General features: G+C 45.2%; 1 protein-coding gene across 1 annotated transcript in view; it reads left to right on the top strand.

Moving 5' to 3' along the window:
• Positions 1 to 18,730, top strand: part of glis1b (GLIS family zinc finger 1b) — a gene marked incomplete at both ends in the record, with an annotated part of 148,515 nt that overhangs the window by 123,339 nt on the left and 6,446 nt on the right. The window contains 2 exons of the mRNA XM_080730349.1: positions 313 to 487; positions 5,098 to 5,281. Of these exons, the coding sequence (XP_080586475.1) occupies positions 313 to 487; positions 5,098 to 5,281 (359 nt within the window). The remainder of the gene's footprint in view (positions 1 to 312; positions 488 to 5,097; positions 5,282 to 18,730) is intronic.

Raw genomic sequence — 18,730 nt, 5'->3', positions numbered from 1 at the left:
TATAACATAAAAATGTAAAATGCTATCTAAATTACATGTATGGTCATTGAGGGTAGGCGAGTGCTACGGTAAGTGCTATGGACTGGACTAAGGTGGAGTCTGAAGAGGTGAGTCTTCAGGCCACGGCGGAAGCTAGGGAGTGAGTCTACAGTTCTAAGTGCAACTGGGAGTTTATTCCACAGTTTGGGGGCCAGGAGGGCGAAGAGTCTAGGGGCTGAGTGGAGCGTTGTCCTGGAATTTTTAACAAAGGTTCTGTCAGCATACCATAAGAAAAGGCAGTCAACACATTTTCTGTGTCTTCCTGGTCGACAGTTGCGGCCGTGCCCCCACCTGGAGCAGGACGTCCTGAGTGAGTGTCTGTCCGTCCAGCACCTGCAGGGCAGCTCCGCCCCTTCCTCTGGGCACCTGCACTGCCCCGCCCCCTCCCAGCACCTCTACAACAGCAAGGACGGACGCTCCCCCGGTCTGAGCCAGGACATCTTCACAGGTAGCTACGCATGCACAGTCACATCCTCAGTGTTCGTTTGACTCAGATGAGTGTACAAATGACATTTACTCTGTGTGGACACCGGCTTCAAATGCTATCAACGCACTGAATGGGAATTTGTCATGTCTTTTCAGACCATTGAATGGTGCAGTACCGACGGGCGCAGTAGCTTTGTTTTCATCATTCTATTCTATTCTATGGGTTGATGGCTGTAGGTTTTTGTCATCATTCAGTGTGTTGACAAAAGGCGAGAGGGCGATGATTTACGATTCTGGCCCCCTGGTTTACAACTTCTAACGGCGCTGAGTCGGCTCATGCGACCTTTGCAACGCTCGATACGGCGACTCGCTCGGTATCGCTCGCTCGGTGGTGTCTCACGTGGCTCAAGGACGCCTGAGACGGCGCGCCTCCATCATGGTCAATAACCATACTTTATACAGCGGAGCTACTGAACCCCATCGGTAGGTCATTTGTGTGACAGCGACCTACTGCTCAGTACTACTGCACCATTCAATGGTCTGAAAAGACGTGACATATTCCCATTCAGTGCGTTGATGTCATTGGAATGGGGTGATTTGACTCAGGTGAGTGTACAAATGACATTTACTCTGTGGAGCGGGGAATACATCAGCCACAATGTATGAGGCTTTTAAGCCGTGACATAATTTTGTAGTCAGACCTCCAAGCAGATTTATTATCAATAGCTGTCCCTCGCTATTTCAACAGATCCGAGACAAAAATAACGACTAAAGTATAATTCTACCACTTTCCTTTCAACAACAAAGAGAAGAAAAATTAGTAAATAGTAAAAATAGTAAAAAGATTCATGGGCGCTGGGGCCTTTTGGCCCCAAAAGTTCTCCTCTGCCTACAAAATGATGTCAGAACTTAACAGCCCCATTTAATCTTATCTGTACTGTTAGCCTGGAGTGGTTGAGTGCTTTTTCACCTCGTTGCTGATCATGAAACCTCACCGATTATTCAAACTTTTACCCTTAACCTCCATCTGTGTCCAATCGAGTGACTCAGATCAAAACTGGTCTTTTATTACTTATATCAGTATTAGCCTTTCGGATGTTTGGGCTGTTTCTGATAGTTTACTGTCGTAGGGAAAAGTCTCATAACCTACCGCTCGGCCTAAATTTCATAGCCAGTGGATGCAAAAAGGCGTTCCTAAACGGGCAGCCAGCGGACCATGTCCGGCTTTGATCTCGCCATGCGCAGATGATAACAATACTTAATCACAGCTGAAATCTGGAAATGTTTTATACGTCATGTATGACTCTCAACTTCCATTTAATTTAAACAATGAATTTAATCATCCGGCAAAAGGCACTGACACAAAGGCTTGTAAACGAGTGGTGAATAAACAGACTGTAACAATGTGAAAGTCCAGAGATGCCCTGCAGTGTCCACGTTTTATGAACACATCTGTCATTGCTTGATGCCTTGTGCCTCGTCCAAGCGCCCCATCGTTCCTCTAATATTGTTGCTGGAACACAACGTCACCGTTGACTGCATGCGCTCCTCTTTGGTCGTCGAGCGTAAACCCTTGAATCCTTGCATTGTGGATGTTTCTTCTCTCGCTTCTTGTAAATTGGTTTCTAGCCCGGAGGAGCTTCTCTTGTAAGGTGATCACAGGGCGTCAGAGGAGGGCAACGTAATTCACGGTTCATTCATGCCAGCAGAGATGCAGCTCATCTGTATTCATGATCTCCATCTGCGTGGAGTTGAGCTTTGTTCCCTGGCCAATAGGATGCACGGTACGGGGACTGGCAGTGTGGGCAGGAGTCCCAGCATTAGCACTTGTGTGAAGTAGAAAATGACTCACCCTTCCAGTCAGAGCTAAGCTCATTTCCTGTTTGCTGGGCTATAAGTCTGCTCTTCTGCGTTTAAACTACGGCCGCAGCTAGACTTACGAGAAGCCCCTCTCTGTTTTATGGAGCACAATTAGCAGTGTTCCCTGATTAACCTGAGAGGGAGGCCACATCACAGTTTGAGGGCAGACGTTTACATGCGCCTGCTGTTGTGTGCAGAATGGCTCGTCTCAAACACACTTACTGTTGTAGATGGTATATGTTCAGGTGAGCAGATCATTATCACAAGAACATCGGCATACAGTACAGCGTTAACTCCTAGTTTGTTTCTCAAACTTTAAAATGTCAAGGTCTCCCCTTAACTCTGACAGTGTACAAATGGAACCAAACAAAACCTAATGGGTTCGTTTGGTTCCATTTGTACACTGTCAGAGTAACAGACTTGTATGGGTCAATTTAGAACCCCTAAAAGGAACCCACAGTGTCCCTGGAATCCACTTTGAGAACCACTGTCCTAGAGATGCATCCATGGAACCAACTCCTCTATCACAACCTGTACAGATACAGATACAGATCGTCAGCAGAGAACCTCGCACTAACTCACACACAGCACACTGCCAGAACCTGTCTCTCTGAGCCAAGCGAGCGATGAAATTGAAGCAATCATGGCCATTATTTGTCGAATGTTTTGCCGGTCTGGTAGCAGATGTTGGGGCTAAAGGGGAAACCATTTACGGCCTGTGATTGATGATTTGGGGGTAATGAATCAGGCTTGTAACCATTTCAGAGGCCTGTCAGATGGGTCCTCGGCATGCTTCCACTTGAGCGCAGCTGGGCCGTGGCAACGGCAAAACCAGGAGCACCTATCTCTCCTCCTCCTCCTCCTCCCCCCCCTCTTCCTCCTCCTTGTCTTCTCCCTTCCTCGTTGGTGCACAGTAACTGCCCCGGACAGTCAGCGCACCGCTGTCCCCGTGCATGCTGGGAAAGATATCACTGGATAAACGGGAGATGCAAGCAGATTTAGTGTAATAGATTTACTGTGCGCTGGAGGACTGGAAGGAGATGCTGTTTTAAAAGTACTTACTTTCCTAACAGGGCTGAGTACGCCAGCTCTGGACTGTGTCCTTCCTGTTCTTCATTCCCTGACAGAACATTCACATGTCACTGTGATTTGTCACATGGCTCTCAGAAGAAACATTTAGTAATATCTGTGGAATAAAAACCTGGACTAGACCTAGACTTGCTTGTTAATGTCAGTGCCTCAGATGGAGACGTCAGATACAGTATATTTGTGTTCATATTTTCAAGTGCAGATCCAAAGATGTGCATACACGGACGTGCACGCACGCACGCACGCACACACACACACACACACACACACACACACACACGTCACACACACACACACACACACACACACACACACACACACACACACACACACACACACACACACACACACACACACACACAGTACAGTACAGCATCTTGGCCCAGCCCGGCCCACCACAACCGGAGCGAACCGAACATAGAAGATCTACAAGCCCACAATGTGTCGAGGCAGCGATGCTTTGTGGGCTTGTATCATCTGTTAAATGTTTGGGCGGGACTCCTGGGCCACAGTAGCCTGTGATTGGGCTACTAGGCCTATTCAGATGATAGACTAGCCAGTGGGCCAATCATGTGATGTCTCACTGCTCTGTGGGCCCCAGCTACTGAAGGATTGGCCCTCTCCACTTATTGGCCTGTAACTATCCTAAAATGCCCACAGGCCCACAGGCCAACTTGTATAGTTGGCCCACCGGGCCTATGCCTGGTATGCCAGATGGCCAGTCCACCCCTGGTGCAGACAAACATACGCATATTTTGCACAAATTGACACACACGCAGGCACACACATACTGTATACAGTACATACATATGCACACACTCTCACGCAAACATGTTCATAACACTCAAATTAGATAAAGCTTTATTGATCCCTAAGGGGAAAATGAGTATACACACACGAACGTGAACACAAAACATAGACACAGGCCATTCAGTAACCTTATTCCTCCTTTCAACTGTCCTACTGTTCAAAGTGAACACATGTAAAGATTTAGCCCATTATTCTATCAACCAGAACAAACAGCTGAACGGAACGACAAGGCTCCAATCCCCATGGCAGCACAAACAATGTGTACCCCAAATTACAACCAGCGCAAAAAAAACACTGAACATTGTACTTTCTTTCTAAGCTTCCTCCGATTGGATGGAAGTTGTCAAAACAAAACCCCATCGCCATGAAACGTCTTTTAATTGGATCAAAGAGGAGGAGGACGGAGCCTCCGAGGGGGCCCCCCGAGTTTACTTGGCACATTTAGGGTATTAACCCGTTTGGAGCGGGAACGCATAATATCTGTGTCACCACTTTAACCGTTATTTTATGCTTTAACTATTAAAAAATAGCAGATATACAAGCTCACACTCGGTGCAGCGCTGCGAGCTTGCAGATCTGCTATTTTTGAAAAAACTTGAAAAAGTGTGCAAATCTATGAATGTATATATATTTTTCAAAGCAGAAATTTGTAACGCAAATCCTTCTCTCTCTTGGTTCCCTGGAATAAAATATTTTCAGATCTGTGGAATCCGCGGTCAAATACATATAATTCTAGGGGGTCCTTGACATGAAAAGGTTTGAGAACCACTGACATAGAAACATAGGGTGTTTCAGTAAAAACTGAGAGGATTTAGAAGACTTTTTTTTAGGTATCTTTCCAGTCTAAATGGATTAACTTTGTTTGTCTTTCAGGCCTGTACGCTGGCTCCAGCACCCCCCATCATGGCGGAGCCTCGGTGGAGCTGCTCTCCCCCGCCCCCGGCTCGGCCTCCGCTGCCGACCTGCCCCCGCCCCGGCAGCACCGGCTGGACAGAGACCACCTCGGCAGCCCCCACCACCTGTCCCCGCTGGCCGCCATGGACGGCACGCGAGACGGGTCAGTCCTCAAGTCTCGTACCCTTTAGAGACGTGAATGAACGTGATCAGCAGAATAATGTGATCTTTTCCATCCATCCATTCGTCCATCTCTTTCAGTGGTTCTCAACCAGTGGTCCTTGAGGGGGTTCCAGGTGGTCCCCAGCTAAATGATGGAGAGTTGGACCCTTATAGATCTTTAACTCTTGAGTGTGTAAAATGAAGCCAAATGGACCATTACGCTCTCAAGAGTATTGTTATTTGTTATTAAATACCTGCATTACTTAATTTACAAGAAGTCTACACAATTACAGAATGTAGAAGAATTGTTATTTTGACTGACCTGTTATCGCTCCTATGGCACCACATCAATACAGCATCAAAATCCTATCCAACAATAACAAACGTTTTGGGTCGGAGAGGCTGCATCTCATCAAATGGTGGTCCGTGGCTCAAATGCCAAATCAATAATGGACCTTGAAAGAATTTTACATAATAAGATCCTCAGGGATAAAGGTCTGGAAAACCTGATGTCATGGTATTTTGTCTTTAAAACGAATGTGTTATCATTGTGATACAGATGAATAGGAACTTCAGATATACCAGGCTCTTATTGACTTCAATGCATTCCATCCAGCTTCCAGCTCCAGATAGTCTCCCAGGGCAATGAATATACCAGCTCGAATTGCCAGACCAAGAAAGTGACGTTTGTGTCCTATACATCTTTACATGGCTTTGACTGACGGGACCCATGCCACGTGTCGTGTTAGGAATGGAGGAGCGCTTGTTTTGTATCTGCCCGTGCATGCATACTTACTTTGTCATTGGCAAATACATGTAAATGGTTGCATTTAGTGTGGCGCTTGTTGGTGTTTGGCATGTGAAGTCACACTGTCTGAAGTGCGTGCCCTACGTCAAATTTGATTTAGTGAGTGCTAGTCTGAAGACCAGATTCTAGTTGTAAGATGCTATATTATTGCGTTGGAGATGCAAAAATATGCAGATGATTTTCATGGGTAATCTTCAAAAAAACTGTGTTGTTGGGAGTGGGTCTTTAATTGAACTCCATACAGATTGGTTACATGTATGGATACATGTACTGTACTTTGAGGATGTGACTGTGTATCTATTATCTATTAGGGATGCAACAGCTTTTGGTTTAATATTGAACCCTATGGTTCACCATCCACGGTTCAATTCACTCTCGTGGATTGCGGATCTTCGGTTTTGCAATAACATTTCTTACTAAAGAATAGGCCACATAAATAAATAGTGCAAAAAATACTGTATAAATCTAAATGAGTCCTAAAAACTTTAACATTTCATGTAATAAAAACAAAGCATAACCAGTTAAAAACTGTATAAAAAGGAATTTCAACTACTCTTTGAATGGAATTCATCTACAGTTCATCTCATCTGATGCAAAGAATGAACATATGAATGAACATATCATTAGCCCACTGAACCGACATGAAGTTAGTTATCATCTCAACTCGCTGTGGTGCGGAACTCATTCAAAAGTGTATTTTTTTCCCTCTAAACCACAGACCCAAAAACAGAGGTTTGAACCAAAGTGTGGGTTAAATTAACCGTTGCATCCCCAGCACCTATCCATCTACTGTACCTAGGCCTGTTACAATTATTACATAATCGTCTAATCGCAATTATTTGACATAATCGTCATAATCATTTCCATGTTGAAAAATGTTCATATATTTTCAAACATTTTCAATGCGACGCATTGTGAGCTTGTAGATCGGCTATTTCCACTTCTTTTTAAAATATAAAGTTGTCAAATATGTCAGTAATTTCTTTGTATTTTTAGGTTATGTGTCATATCTGCCATGTGCACTGCAACTTCAAAGCCTACAAGCTAAACAGAAGTGTAATGGTCAACGACAAAAACACAATTAAATCATTAATCGCATTTATTTGAGTGACAATTAATCGCCATGTAAAATGTCATAATCGTCACAGCCCTAACTGTACCTTATGAGCTATATAGAAACAGATACTGTACACGGACAGGTCAGGGGATCAGCCCCCCCCCCCCCCCCCCCCTGACTCTAACACCCCCTGGTTGTATCCTTGTCATCACACTTATCACAGTGTGGGATCAGCATGTCACAGTGTGTCATAGAGCAGGTCGCTGCCCTGGAGAAATCCAGGCGATTAATTTTCACCAGCGAAGCATCCCAAAAACCCACAGCCAAACAAAGGAGGACACGTTAGCAATGATGGAAAAGGTACTACATTTTTCAAAATTTACTTGAGTAAAAGTCAAAAGTATTGGCATCAACATGTACTTAAAGAACAAAAAGTAAAAGTGCTCATTATGCAGAATGTCCCATTTCAAGTTTTCAAATGTGTACAAATATTTTGAAAATAGCAGATCTACAAGCTCACAATGTGTCGCATCGTGACGCTTGTAGATCGTTTTCAAATGGCCGAAATGTATAGGGTTGAAGTGGTTAATGTACGTAAGTAACCAATAACCAAACCTTTCAAATAATTGTAGTGGCGTAAAAGTACAATATTTGGATCCGAGATGTAGTGTGGACTGTGGAGTAGAAGTAAAAGTATTGGGAATTGGAAATAATCAAGTACAAACACCTCAAAACTGTAATTAAGTACAGTACTTAAGTAACTATACTATAGTTACTTTACACCAACGCACATTAGGTAAAGCATCCGGGGACGTCGGGGTCTTACAGGACTGACATCCTTTTGGCTGCGTCGCTGGAAAGAGAGCTCAGCTCCACGCCGCTCCGAGCACAGTAATTGTCCTCGGGGGAGAGGGGTGTGATGGTCACTACCGGGTCAGGATGACATATCATCGTGTATCGTCTATTTCTGGCACTGGGCTCGGTGTGCATAAGGTCCCCCATCTCCACTGGAGAGATGATGGTGTAGTCGTAACGCAGTGACATAACCCTCTTGGACGGACCGTGGCTCACACGTCACCGAGACTCGCTCTGCCAAGGCAGCGTGATAGGATTATCTTGTAGTGTCACAATGTTTGACGTGCGTAACACCTCATCATGCGCGGTTTTGTTGTTCTGACCTCGGGGAAGAATAATGTTATTGCTGTCGTTATGCGCCGTGGCGTGCTGCCTCACAGTTCGTCATAATGGTTAGTCAATTTCTGGAAAAGGAAAAAGGCAACAACAACAGTACAGTAGAATTGACCAAACATGATGAAATTGTACAGGTTTAAAAAAGGATCTAGTTAGCTTTGTATGAATAACAGGCAAATATAGAGTAATACATCTAATTAAAATGGTAAATGGTGCATTTATATAGCACTTTTATCCAAGGCGCTTTACATAGATTGTGCATTACATTCACCCATACATTCATACACCGGTGGCAGAGGAAACCATGCAAGGCACCAACCTACTCACCAGGAGCAATTAGGGGTTCAGAGTCTTGCTCAAGGACCCTTCGACATTAACTCAGGGGGAGCCCGGATTCGAACTGGGAACCCTTCGGGAACCCTTCGTGCTCTAATAACTGTTTCTCTACCCCTGGGCTATAACAACTTTGAATGATTCCTGTATCCAAGACGCATATATACTGTAAGTTGATCATGGAAGATGTTCAATGTTCCATACAAGTACTGCGATCTGCTGCGTATGTATGTCGGTGTCCTTCTTTGTTTAAGACCGTAGCCCAGTCAGGGACCAGCATCTGTGGCAACGTCATCATTAGCAGCCAATGAGGGACCAGCATTCCTGGCGACAGAGTGCAGCTCTAATACTGCAGTCGTAGAAAAGTCATGGATATCCAATCCCTAATACAGGCTTGGGATCCATTTTATTTGGGTAGGGTTACAGCAATTGGATAAGTCAATGGTTCCCAAAGTGGGGTCCATCCAGGGACCCTCTGGGTTCATTGAAGGCGTTCCAAATGGAAACACCCCAGGCCTGTGTACAAATGTGAGAGTGTACAATTAATGGAACCAAATGGTCCATTTGTACACTCAGGAGTTCTGGGGGGTCCTTGACTGAGGATAAGTCAATGGCAGGGTGTCCTGACCCCACATGAAGGAGCATTAAGCTGCTCTAAGACTTGATCACAGTCAATGCCAAGTCAGCTGTTTTCCCCTTTCTCTCTCTCTCTCTCTCTCTCTCTCTCTCTCTCTCTCCATGTGTCCATCATATTGTATCTATTAGATAGATTCTATTTATCTATATCGACTTTATCTATCCATCCATCTGTGTTGTGTGTGTGTGTGTGTGTGTGTGTGTGTGTGTGTGTGTGTGTGTGTGTGTGTGCGTGCGTGCGTGCGTGCGTGCGTGCGTGCGTGCGTGCGTGCGTGCGTGCGTGCGTGCGTGCGTGCGTGCGTGCGTGCGTGCGTGTGTGTGCGTTTGTGTGTGTGTGAGCAACAATATGTTTCCTATTAGGATCCATGATTTCCCAAGAGAGCCTACAGTGCAGCAGAGTTACAGAACCTTGGTGTCGTCAGGAGGTGCTGTGTGTGCGTGTGTGCGTGTGTGTGTGTGTGTGTGTGTGTGTGTGTGTGTGTGTGTGTGTGTGTGTGTGTGTGTGTGTGTGTGTATGCGTGCGTGAGTACGCGCGTGTGTGTGCGTGTGTGCGTGTGCGTGTGATGTACTAAACAATGTGCCTAAAACCGGGGAGGTAAGGGAAGAAAAACACTCTTTTACTGTTTAATAACATTGAGAAAGAGTGGATGGAATCAAGCACCATAAAGCCTGCGTTTCAAAAGTGATGGCTTCATGTAAACATGGACTCTTTTAACTCTGTGGTCTGGTGTGCTGCTGGGGTTTGGTGGGGATTGTGTGTGTGCGTGCGTGTGCGTGAATTACCATACTTGTGTAGTACTAGAGGTTCGCGGCCTTCGGCCACTCACATCTAGAGTCCACGCCCGCTTCTTTACTAAAAAAATCTTTTTTTTTCTAAAAAAAAAAGTTTTTTAAAAAAAGTAAAAAAAAAAAAAAAAAAAAAAAATGTTTTCGGGGGGGAACTATTGTGGCGGAACTATTGTGCCGCAGCGCACGTTTCCGGTCGGACATATTTGACCGGCGGACGCACTGGAGAGAAGTGACTGTTATGCCCATAGGGCAGGGGTCCTCAAATACAAATCTTGAAGGTCCAGAAATATTTTTTTGAAAGGGGTCCGGGTCCGAAAAAAAGGCGAAGGCGAAATAAGGCGGATACATTTATACAGTATGTACTGTATGTATGTATGTTTATTATACTCAATAGAATTGTTTATTTTGATTATATTATTATTATTATTATTATTAAGGAACTTTGGAAATCTCAGTTGGAACTGTTACCCCTGCTACCCGATGCTGGATAAGCGGTTGAAGATGAATGGATGGATGGATGGCTAATTATTTATGCATGTAGAGTAGGCTACATTATTTACCATTTATTGTGTAGCAATAAAACACTGGCTTATAGTTTAATTATTGGAAACTAAAGAGCCTAAATGCAATATTAGGCTTGTCGTTCAGAATGGAAAATAAAGTGGAACTTAGCGTGAGGGGGAGAGGATTACTTGACATTCAGTTGACACACGTACTGCACAAGCCAGACTGTGCTGGATTGCCTGTCAAATGACCGGTCAAATGAGGGTCAACGAGTCATAGTTATTAACCTAACACAGCCTAGGATAGCTGGCGATAATATGCGACGATCACATTGTTAAAGACGCATGATCACGCATCGCCACCATTTCTCGTCTATGCAAGCAGTTGGAGCCTTACATCGTGGATTTTAATGTGACGATCACATTGTTAAAGACGCATGATCACGCATCGCCACCATTTCTCGTCTATGCAAGCAGTTGGAGCCTTACATCGTGGATTTTAATGTGTTGCTGTTGTCCTCTCCAATTGAACAGCCAAAGGTAGAAGATATCTAGTTATTAATCCAGTGGGAGCAATGGTTTCCAAGAGGTTTTAGCAACTTTTTTCGGGCAGCGAGCGGCTCAGCGGCATGGAGGCATGAGTATGTGGAGAGGGGAGGGGAGGGGGGCGCAGCAGCATGGAGAGCAGACTGCGTCGGAGGGGAGGAAAACCTTTGATCTGCAAGGCCACAGCACGTTGCATCCGCAACGCTTTGTGGGCTTGCAAATTGGCGGAGGGGTGTGTCTTGTGAGCCTGTGTATGTGTTTGAGCAAATGAGCGCACACACACACAAACACACATCACACACAGTCAGTCCGATTCAACTGTGCGGAGATTTCTCAGAAATGTGCCGCGGTCTCTCTCTCTCTCTCTCTCTCTCGCTTGGCCGCCCCCCCTCCCCTGTTGCCTCCTCTCTCTCGTGCTTAGCGAATGTGCGGACGGCATAGGGTTATGGGCGGTATTCCTTACGTCCTGACGACTACCGACTACCTATGCGACGACTACCTATGCGACTACCTATGAGTTGGAGTGGATGTAAAGGGGGCGTGGACGGGCGTGGAAGTGGGATGCGGCAATAAGAACAATGTAATAATAGATAGTACAATGGTCTTCAACGAGGGGTCCGGGACCCCTAGGGGGTCCTCAGAGAGAGTTACTACAGGGGGTCCTCCAAATCTTTGTGTGATAGAAACCTTTTTATATTAACCACCCTAGTGTCCATATTCTGAGAACTGTAGCAGATCTATGCGCTGCGAGGCGTTGTGAGCTTGTAGATCGGCTATTTTTGGCAAAGTGGTTTGGTGTAGAGGGGAGAAAGGGCAGACCAAGTACAGAGTGAAATGTCAACTTTATTAAGTATTGACGGTTCAAATGATTAAATATCTGAAAACACAAATTGACATGAATCCAAAATACTCTGATGATTGTGCTGTCAAACGATATGGAAAACTATATGGAATCAACTATTGACAGGTTGTGGGGATCCCTGCTTCATCTCTCTCTCAACTAAGGGGTCCTTGGCCTGAAAACTTTGAAGACCCCTGGTATAGTAGAATTAGAGAAACAGATAATAATTGTCCTGGTCCCCACAAGGGAAGTGGTTGTTTTATGGTGTACAAAGAGGCTTACAGTTTCTCACTCAAGGATTCAGGTTGTGGTTAGGATTATAGGATCAGACATTTTGGGGTTACGTTTAGGGCTTGCCTGATTTATACTTAGGTCCCACACCCAAAATAGCAGATCTACACGCTCACAATGCATCGCAGTGCGACACATTGAGAACTTGTATAGGTCGGATATTCTGGGCTTTAGTTCAATTATTAAAAAGGGTTTCAAAATGGCAATGAATTAAACTAGAAAGACGCAACTGGAAATTGCAATTGTGGTTGCCATGACGCGAATCACACTTGCAAATGAATTTGAAGGCAGGCAAACATCTGTGGTGTTAGCTGGAGTATTGGTTGAGCTTCACATGACCGCACGCTGCAGAATATAGTTACGTTGGCAAACATAAGAAACGAAGGAAAAACACAATTTATTTGATGAAGAGTTTTTATTTTAGCTATTTTTTTTTAATTCTTTCTTTACGAGCGAGCCCACACTGTTTCGTAGGAACAGTACTTCTAGTTTTAAAAAATAGCATTCGTCGTTATAGTTACAAATACAAAATTTGTGTGTGTGTGTGTGTGTGTGTGTGTGTGTGTGTGTGTGCGCGCGTGTGTGTGCGTGTGTGTGTGTGTGTGTGTGTGTCTCTCTCTCTAGGCATTTTCATATCTGCATACACAGCATGTGTGTGACTGTGTGTGAGAAAAATGAAATTCATAGCTCTCTTGGCACGCTACCTTAAACACACTCTTGCACACATGTGCACTACATATGCGTTTTTCTTTTTGTGTATGCCTATATGAGAATGTATGCAGTTGTGAATTGTGTTGCCCTTGTGCGTACCGTATTATTATATGATATGCCAGGGAGCGAGAGAGGTTTATATACAGTAGATTAAACCATACTGTATTATATGATATGCCAGGGAGTGAGAGAGGTTTATATACAGTAGATTAAACCATACTGTATTATATTATATGCCAGGGAGTGAGAGAGGTTTATATACAGTAGATTAAACCAGGAAACACACATGATTGTGTGTGATTAGGGTGTGAGGCAGGGTTGACTGACAGGTGGGGTTTCCAGAACAAACAGTGGAACAGGGCAGACCTGGTCACTTCTACATGTTGTGGATGTAAACAGGAGGCCCTAAGCTAGATGCAGAATAGATCTTCCAAGACCGGGACCAAAATTTAGAGTGACATTTTTTAACTCAAATCTTTGCTTCTGGGGGTCCCTGGAACAAAATATTTTGAGATGGGGGTCCGCGGTCATTTTGGGGGTCCTTGGCATGCCCAAATAAATATCATTTTGGGGGTCCTTGACATGGCCAAATAAATATCATTTTGGTGGTCATTGACATGAGAATAAGAATGTCTTCTAAAAAAAAACTTTTCTGAAAAAATATTTCTATATCAGTGGTTATCAAACTTTGTCATGTCGAGGACCTCCAAAATGATATGTATTTGGCTGCGGACCCCCCATCTCAAAATATTTTTGTTCCAGGGACCCCCAGAAGCAAAGATTTGAGTTAAAAATGTTCACTCTGTATTTGGGAAACAACTCCAGGTCGCGTGAAGAAGTACTCACATTTTTTAGTATCAATGTCACCATGCAGAAACACTCTGTCACAAGTGAAATTGCGCTTTTCAAAATGTACTAGTAAAAGTACAGGAGTATATTTAAGGCCCATGCATACTCCACTTTTAGGTGATAAGTTTATCACCTTTTAGGTGGAAACATTATCACCTAAATGGTGAATTTGAGCATCCAACATAAAAATCACTGTTTAGGTTAAAGCAGTGGTTCTCAACCAGTGGTCCGGGGACCACCAGTGGTCCTTGAGGGGGATGCAGGTGGTCTCCGGCTAAATGAAGGAAGAGTTAATTGTGGACAAAATCTTATCCAACAACAACAAACCATTCAGAGTTTTGGGTCTGAGAGGCTAAATCTGCTGCTCCGTGACTCAAACGCTGAATAAATAACGGACCTTTAATATGAAAAGGGGTTGAACTTGAAACCCACTGCATTAAAACTAAGCTCCTGATTGCAGGTTGTACACTGAGGATTGTGCTGTTTTAGTGGAGCTGCTTGGTAGCTGAGACATGGGGCTTGGGTCCCGGGGTCAGCCTCTGGAAGGTGACGTTGTTGTTTCAAGCCTTTAAAAAGCAACAGCGTTAACACAGAGCGCCGTTCCAATTACACCACGTCGTTTCGGGGGACCTCTTTCTCAGCGGCATGTACAATTACCGGCGCGGGGAGAGGAATGGAAAGTGAAAGAGACCCGAGTAGCGGATCCTGTAACACCACAGCCATACAGGCAGGGTGACATATTGGAAGTGAGACAGCGGTCTGTTTCATAGTGTGCTTGATGAGGAACATCTGAACCGCTGTGTGTGCGTGTGTGTGTGCGCGCGTGTGTGTGTGTGCGTGTGTGTGTGTGTGTGTGTGTGTGTGTGTGTGTGTGTGTGTGTGTGTGTGTGTGTGTGTGTGTGTGTGCGCGCGCCATAGTATATGCATCTGTGCAGCAAATGCGAAGGATCCCCATTTTCCTTTCACATGTTAGCTTAAAACATTCAGGCCTAGAATTATTTAATGCTTTAACTATTGAAAAATAGCAGATATACAAGCTCGGTGCCGCGCTGCGAGCTTGTAGATCTACTATTTTTGAAAAATCATGAATCTTTTGGCAAATCTTTGAATATATTGTAACTCAAATATTTGCTTCTCTGGAACATCATATTTTGAGATGGGGGTCTGTGGCCAAATACATGTAATTTTGGGGGTCCTTGAAAGTTTGAGAACCACTGATTTAGATCACTGATTTAGAAGATATTTATGGAATCGGGTCAAATATATTCAAAGACTTATGGCAGGCTTGTATATCTGCATCTTTTTAATAGTAAAAGCATAAAATAATAAGTGGTTTACTTTAAATCTTAAGTGACACAGATTTGCGTTCCCGCCGGTCTAAATAGCTTAAGTGCTTGTCGGAGCACAAATAGTAATGTTCCTTGTTCTCGTTTCTTCCCCAAAGCCTACGTGTACGTGATGACAGGGCCGGCGTCGGGGGAAATGTGGCAATTTACAGATTTACAGATCTTTGTCAAATCTAGATGTTTGTTCTGAAAGCAAATAAGCATGTGAGCATGCACAATTGAACACACGCACGTGACATGGACACACACACACACACACACACACACACACTCGTACTCTACGCACGCATGCACACTCTTCTATCTGTTCATCACATACAGGGGGGTGAGTGGGTGGGCGAGGGGTGAGTGAGCAAGGAGTCATGCCAGGGCCTCCAACAAGCTGGGTATGAAATGTCTACTCGCATTTGCCTGAAGATGGAGCATTTGATTTACATGTTTAAAGCCCTGAGTATACAGGCCACTGCCAAAGTCAATAATGAGTGCCGCACTTGTTTTTCCCAAACGGTTTAGCGGGACATTAAACATTTTGACAAAATTATCTAACCCAACTTGCCTCTAGTGCGGCACCCTCTGACCTCATTGCTAAATGTGTTTACCCTGGCTCAAATGGGCCATTTAGACTCCTTTTACTTTGTAAATACCAGTGTCATTTTTCTGAGGCTAATATTAAAATACGCCAGTTAAAATACATTTGGCGATCAGCGAGGCACGTGTGTGTGTGTGCGTGTGTGTGTGTGTGCGTGTGTGTGTGTGCGTGTGTGTGCGTGTGTGTGTGGGTGTGTGCGTGCGTACGCGTGCGTGCGTGCGTGCGTGCGTGCGTAGTTAGTACTTGGGGCCTCTCTCACAGACGAGGCTGTTCAACCATGGCGGTTCAGGGCTCACGGACAGATGGGTGGTAAATGTTGTCATTCACTGCCTCAGCCCGTATGCGGTTATATAATTGCAGAAGGGAGAGTCCGCTGCGCCTTTTTTTTCCTGCATATTGATATTAGAACCCCTCTGCAAATATTAGTCTGGGGTGGTTTGATACCTTCGGCTATGATTGACACAGGCTAATTGAATTAGAGTGGCTTGCAGAGACAGCACAAGGCTACATTAAGAGATACTGCTCTGAAGGGGGACATTCACGGGCCGTAACCCCTGCACTGTCTTTCTTCCAGCCATTATCATTCTCCAACGATCCAGTAAACGAGTGTCAGTCTTCACACAAGTCAAACAAAAACATTCCGTGGCGCTGTGCTATTCAGTCAGCTGGCCCACAGCAGTAAAAGTGGTTGGCGAGTCATTTTTGTGGTCCTTCAGTTAAGAAACATATTATATATAGCCTTCAATTACCTTCTCTTTATAAAACGATTAACCAGATAAAGGTTTCAGGCGTATTTCATAGTCAAAATTCCTGAATAAAGACGATGATTAAAGATGGCTCCTCCGTGTTTTGAGCGGCTATATCTGTACGGGACTTAGCGAGAGCTTCTTAAGGGCCCCCAAAAATAGCGCCGGTCCCTGGCTGAGCTGTTCATGCTTGGGCCCGCGGGGGTTGGCTTAGCTTTAACCTTAGCTCCGCGGCCTGTCTCTCGAGCGCAGCTTTAGCTCGCTAACCAGAACCAGAAGTGTTCCCACCGACCCACGCCAAAGACACTCCTGCCATCCATCAGAGGGGCTTAATGGACGGCTAACACAGACTGGAAGATGAGAGGGCCAGGGGTGGGTGTTTGCGGGGAGCAGACCGAGGGCCGGTGGAAGAGAGGGTCTGATCCCTGGTGGGACAGCACGGGCAGGTGAGGGAAGACGAACGAGGAGCGGCGCAGTAAGGCTCATGAATCTTCCAACCTCCAGCTCTCTTTCCATCTGCTCATCCATGTGCTCATATAGAGCCAAAAGGCTCCAACCCTCCTCACACGACACCATTACGTCAGCGGCCGCTGTATCCTCTCTGGTGTGAAACTCTGGTCACAGGTCTTTGCAGACATATGTACTGATGACTTCCATGTCCATGTAGTACCTATTTGTGTTACAGGAATTCCAGTCATTTTGGCTGGACTGTTTGTGGCCTTTAAGGCCTAAGGGCTTGCATGAGGCCGTTCGGGTCGGAATGTCTACCGTTGATCCCCTTTGTCTGCTGTAAGGGTTCTGAAGCCAAGCTTCAGTCATGAACTTCATCTGCTGAGTCGAATCACATTCCAAGAATTATCCAAACTTTCCCATAGTAGTCATATTCATTGAGTCATATTGTCTTAAATTTAAGTAAACCGAGTCAGAATGAATGGACTTGTTCCACTCTACCACTGCCAGTGAGAAGAGAAAAAAAGAAACATCTCCAGTTCGGTCCCCAAGTACCTGTCAATCCTGTTAAAACTCTGCCTGTCATTGGCATATCCTCACTGTTTCCACCTAGCTCTGTGTCCATGTAGTATTAGGCATTGAGGTCCCCGCCAACCACTTGACCCTTGAGTCTTTTCAAAACTCATCCTGTTGCTCACTGAACCCTTATCCTGACATCTCCCCCAACTCAATCCCCACGTATTAGAGGGCAAAGGTTAAACCACTTTCTCAAAGCAAAAACTCATAGGGTTAAGGACAGGGTTAGGGACTGAAGTTGGGGGCGGGGCGCAGGGGGGGGGGGGGGGGGCATTGAAGGAGAGAGATGCATAGGACGATCGCGGAAGGAAAATACCAGGGGGAAAGATTTACTGGACATATGAAAGATTCTCCTCATACCTTGAACCTGAGTAACTAGTAACATCTCTGAGAGAGAGAGAGAGAGAGAGAGAGAGAGAGAGAGAGAGAGAGGGGGAGAGAGAGAGAGAGAGAGAGAGAGAGAGAGAGAGAGAGAGAGAGAGAGAGAGGGGGGGGGGGGGAGAGAGAGAGGGAGGGAGGGAGGGGGGCTGAGGCAGCTGGCAGTGATTAGCTTATGATTCACTTTAGCTGCACATAGAGGCTGCTTGTAAAAATATGAACAGTATAACTGTTTCCTGAGTTTGTGCTGACAGCAGCTCCCGGGGGAGTGCCGCTCTCTCCACAGAAACACATGGCCGCACGCTGGGCCCGTGCCAACCCCTGGATTAGCCACGCTGGCTAATGGTTAGCTTGTCCGGTCCCGAGGTGAACACAAGGTGCTACACACATGACACTCCTTTGACAACGATTCCTCCACTCCCTCCAAGAGGCAGGGCCGATTCATGCTCCACTTTTAGAGCTTTATTTATTTATTTAGGTTCGGTTCGGGGAGTCACAAAATATCGGTGGCACCGAACAGCCGAATTAATGACGGTACCCGCCCCCACAAACCTCTGAATGATGTCATATTGTAGTTTGGACAGAGCCGAAATAAATTCTAAAAGTGGAGTATGAATTGGCCCGCATAGTTGTGTGTTCTACAAACAACGTGTAATGTCCCCTCTCACAGATACTTTAACTTAAAATAATTCTGTCACATTCTAAACACCAGAATGGTTTAAATACTGTATGCCTGGGGTCTTCAACGTTTTCAGGCCAGGGCCCCCTTAGTCGAGAGAGAGATGAAGCAGGGACCCCCCACAACCCATA

The sequence above is a fragment of the Nannobrachium achirus genome (genome assembly GCF_963921795.1).
Source record: "Nannobrachium achirus genome assembly, chromosome: 1".
NCBI classification, from domain to species: Eukaryota; Metazoa; Chordata; class Actinopteri; order Myctophiformes; family Myctophidae; genus Nannobrachium; species Nannobrachium achirus.
The sequence above is the reverse complement of the archived record's forward strand: the minus strand, read 5'-3'. Positions and strand labels throughout refer to the sequence as shown.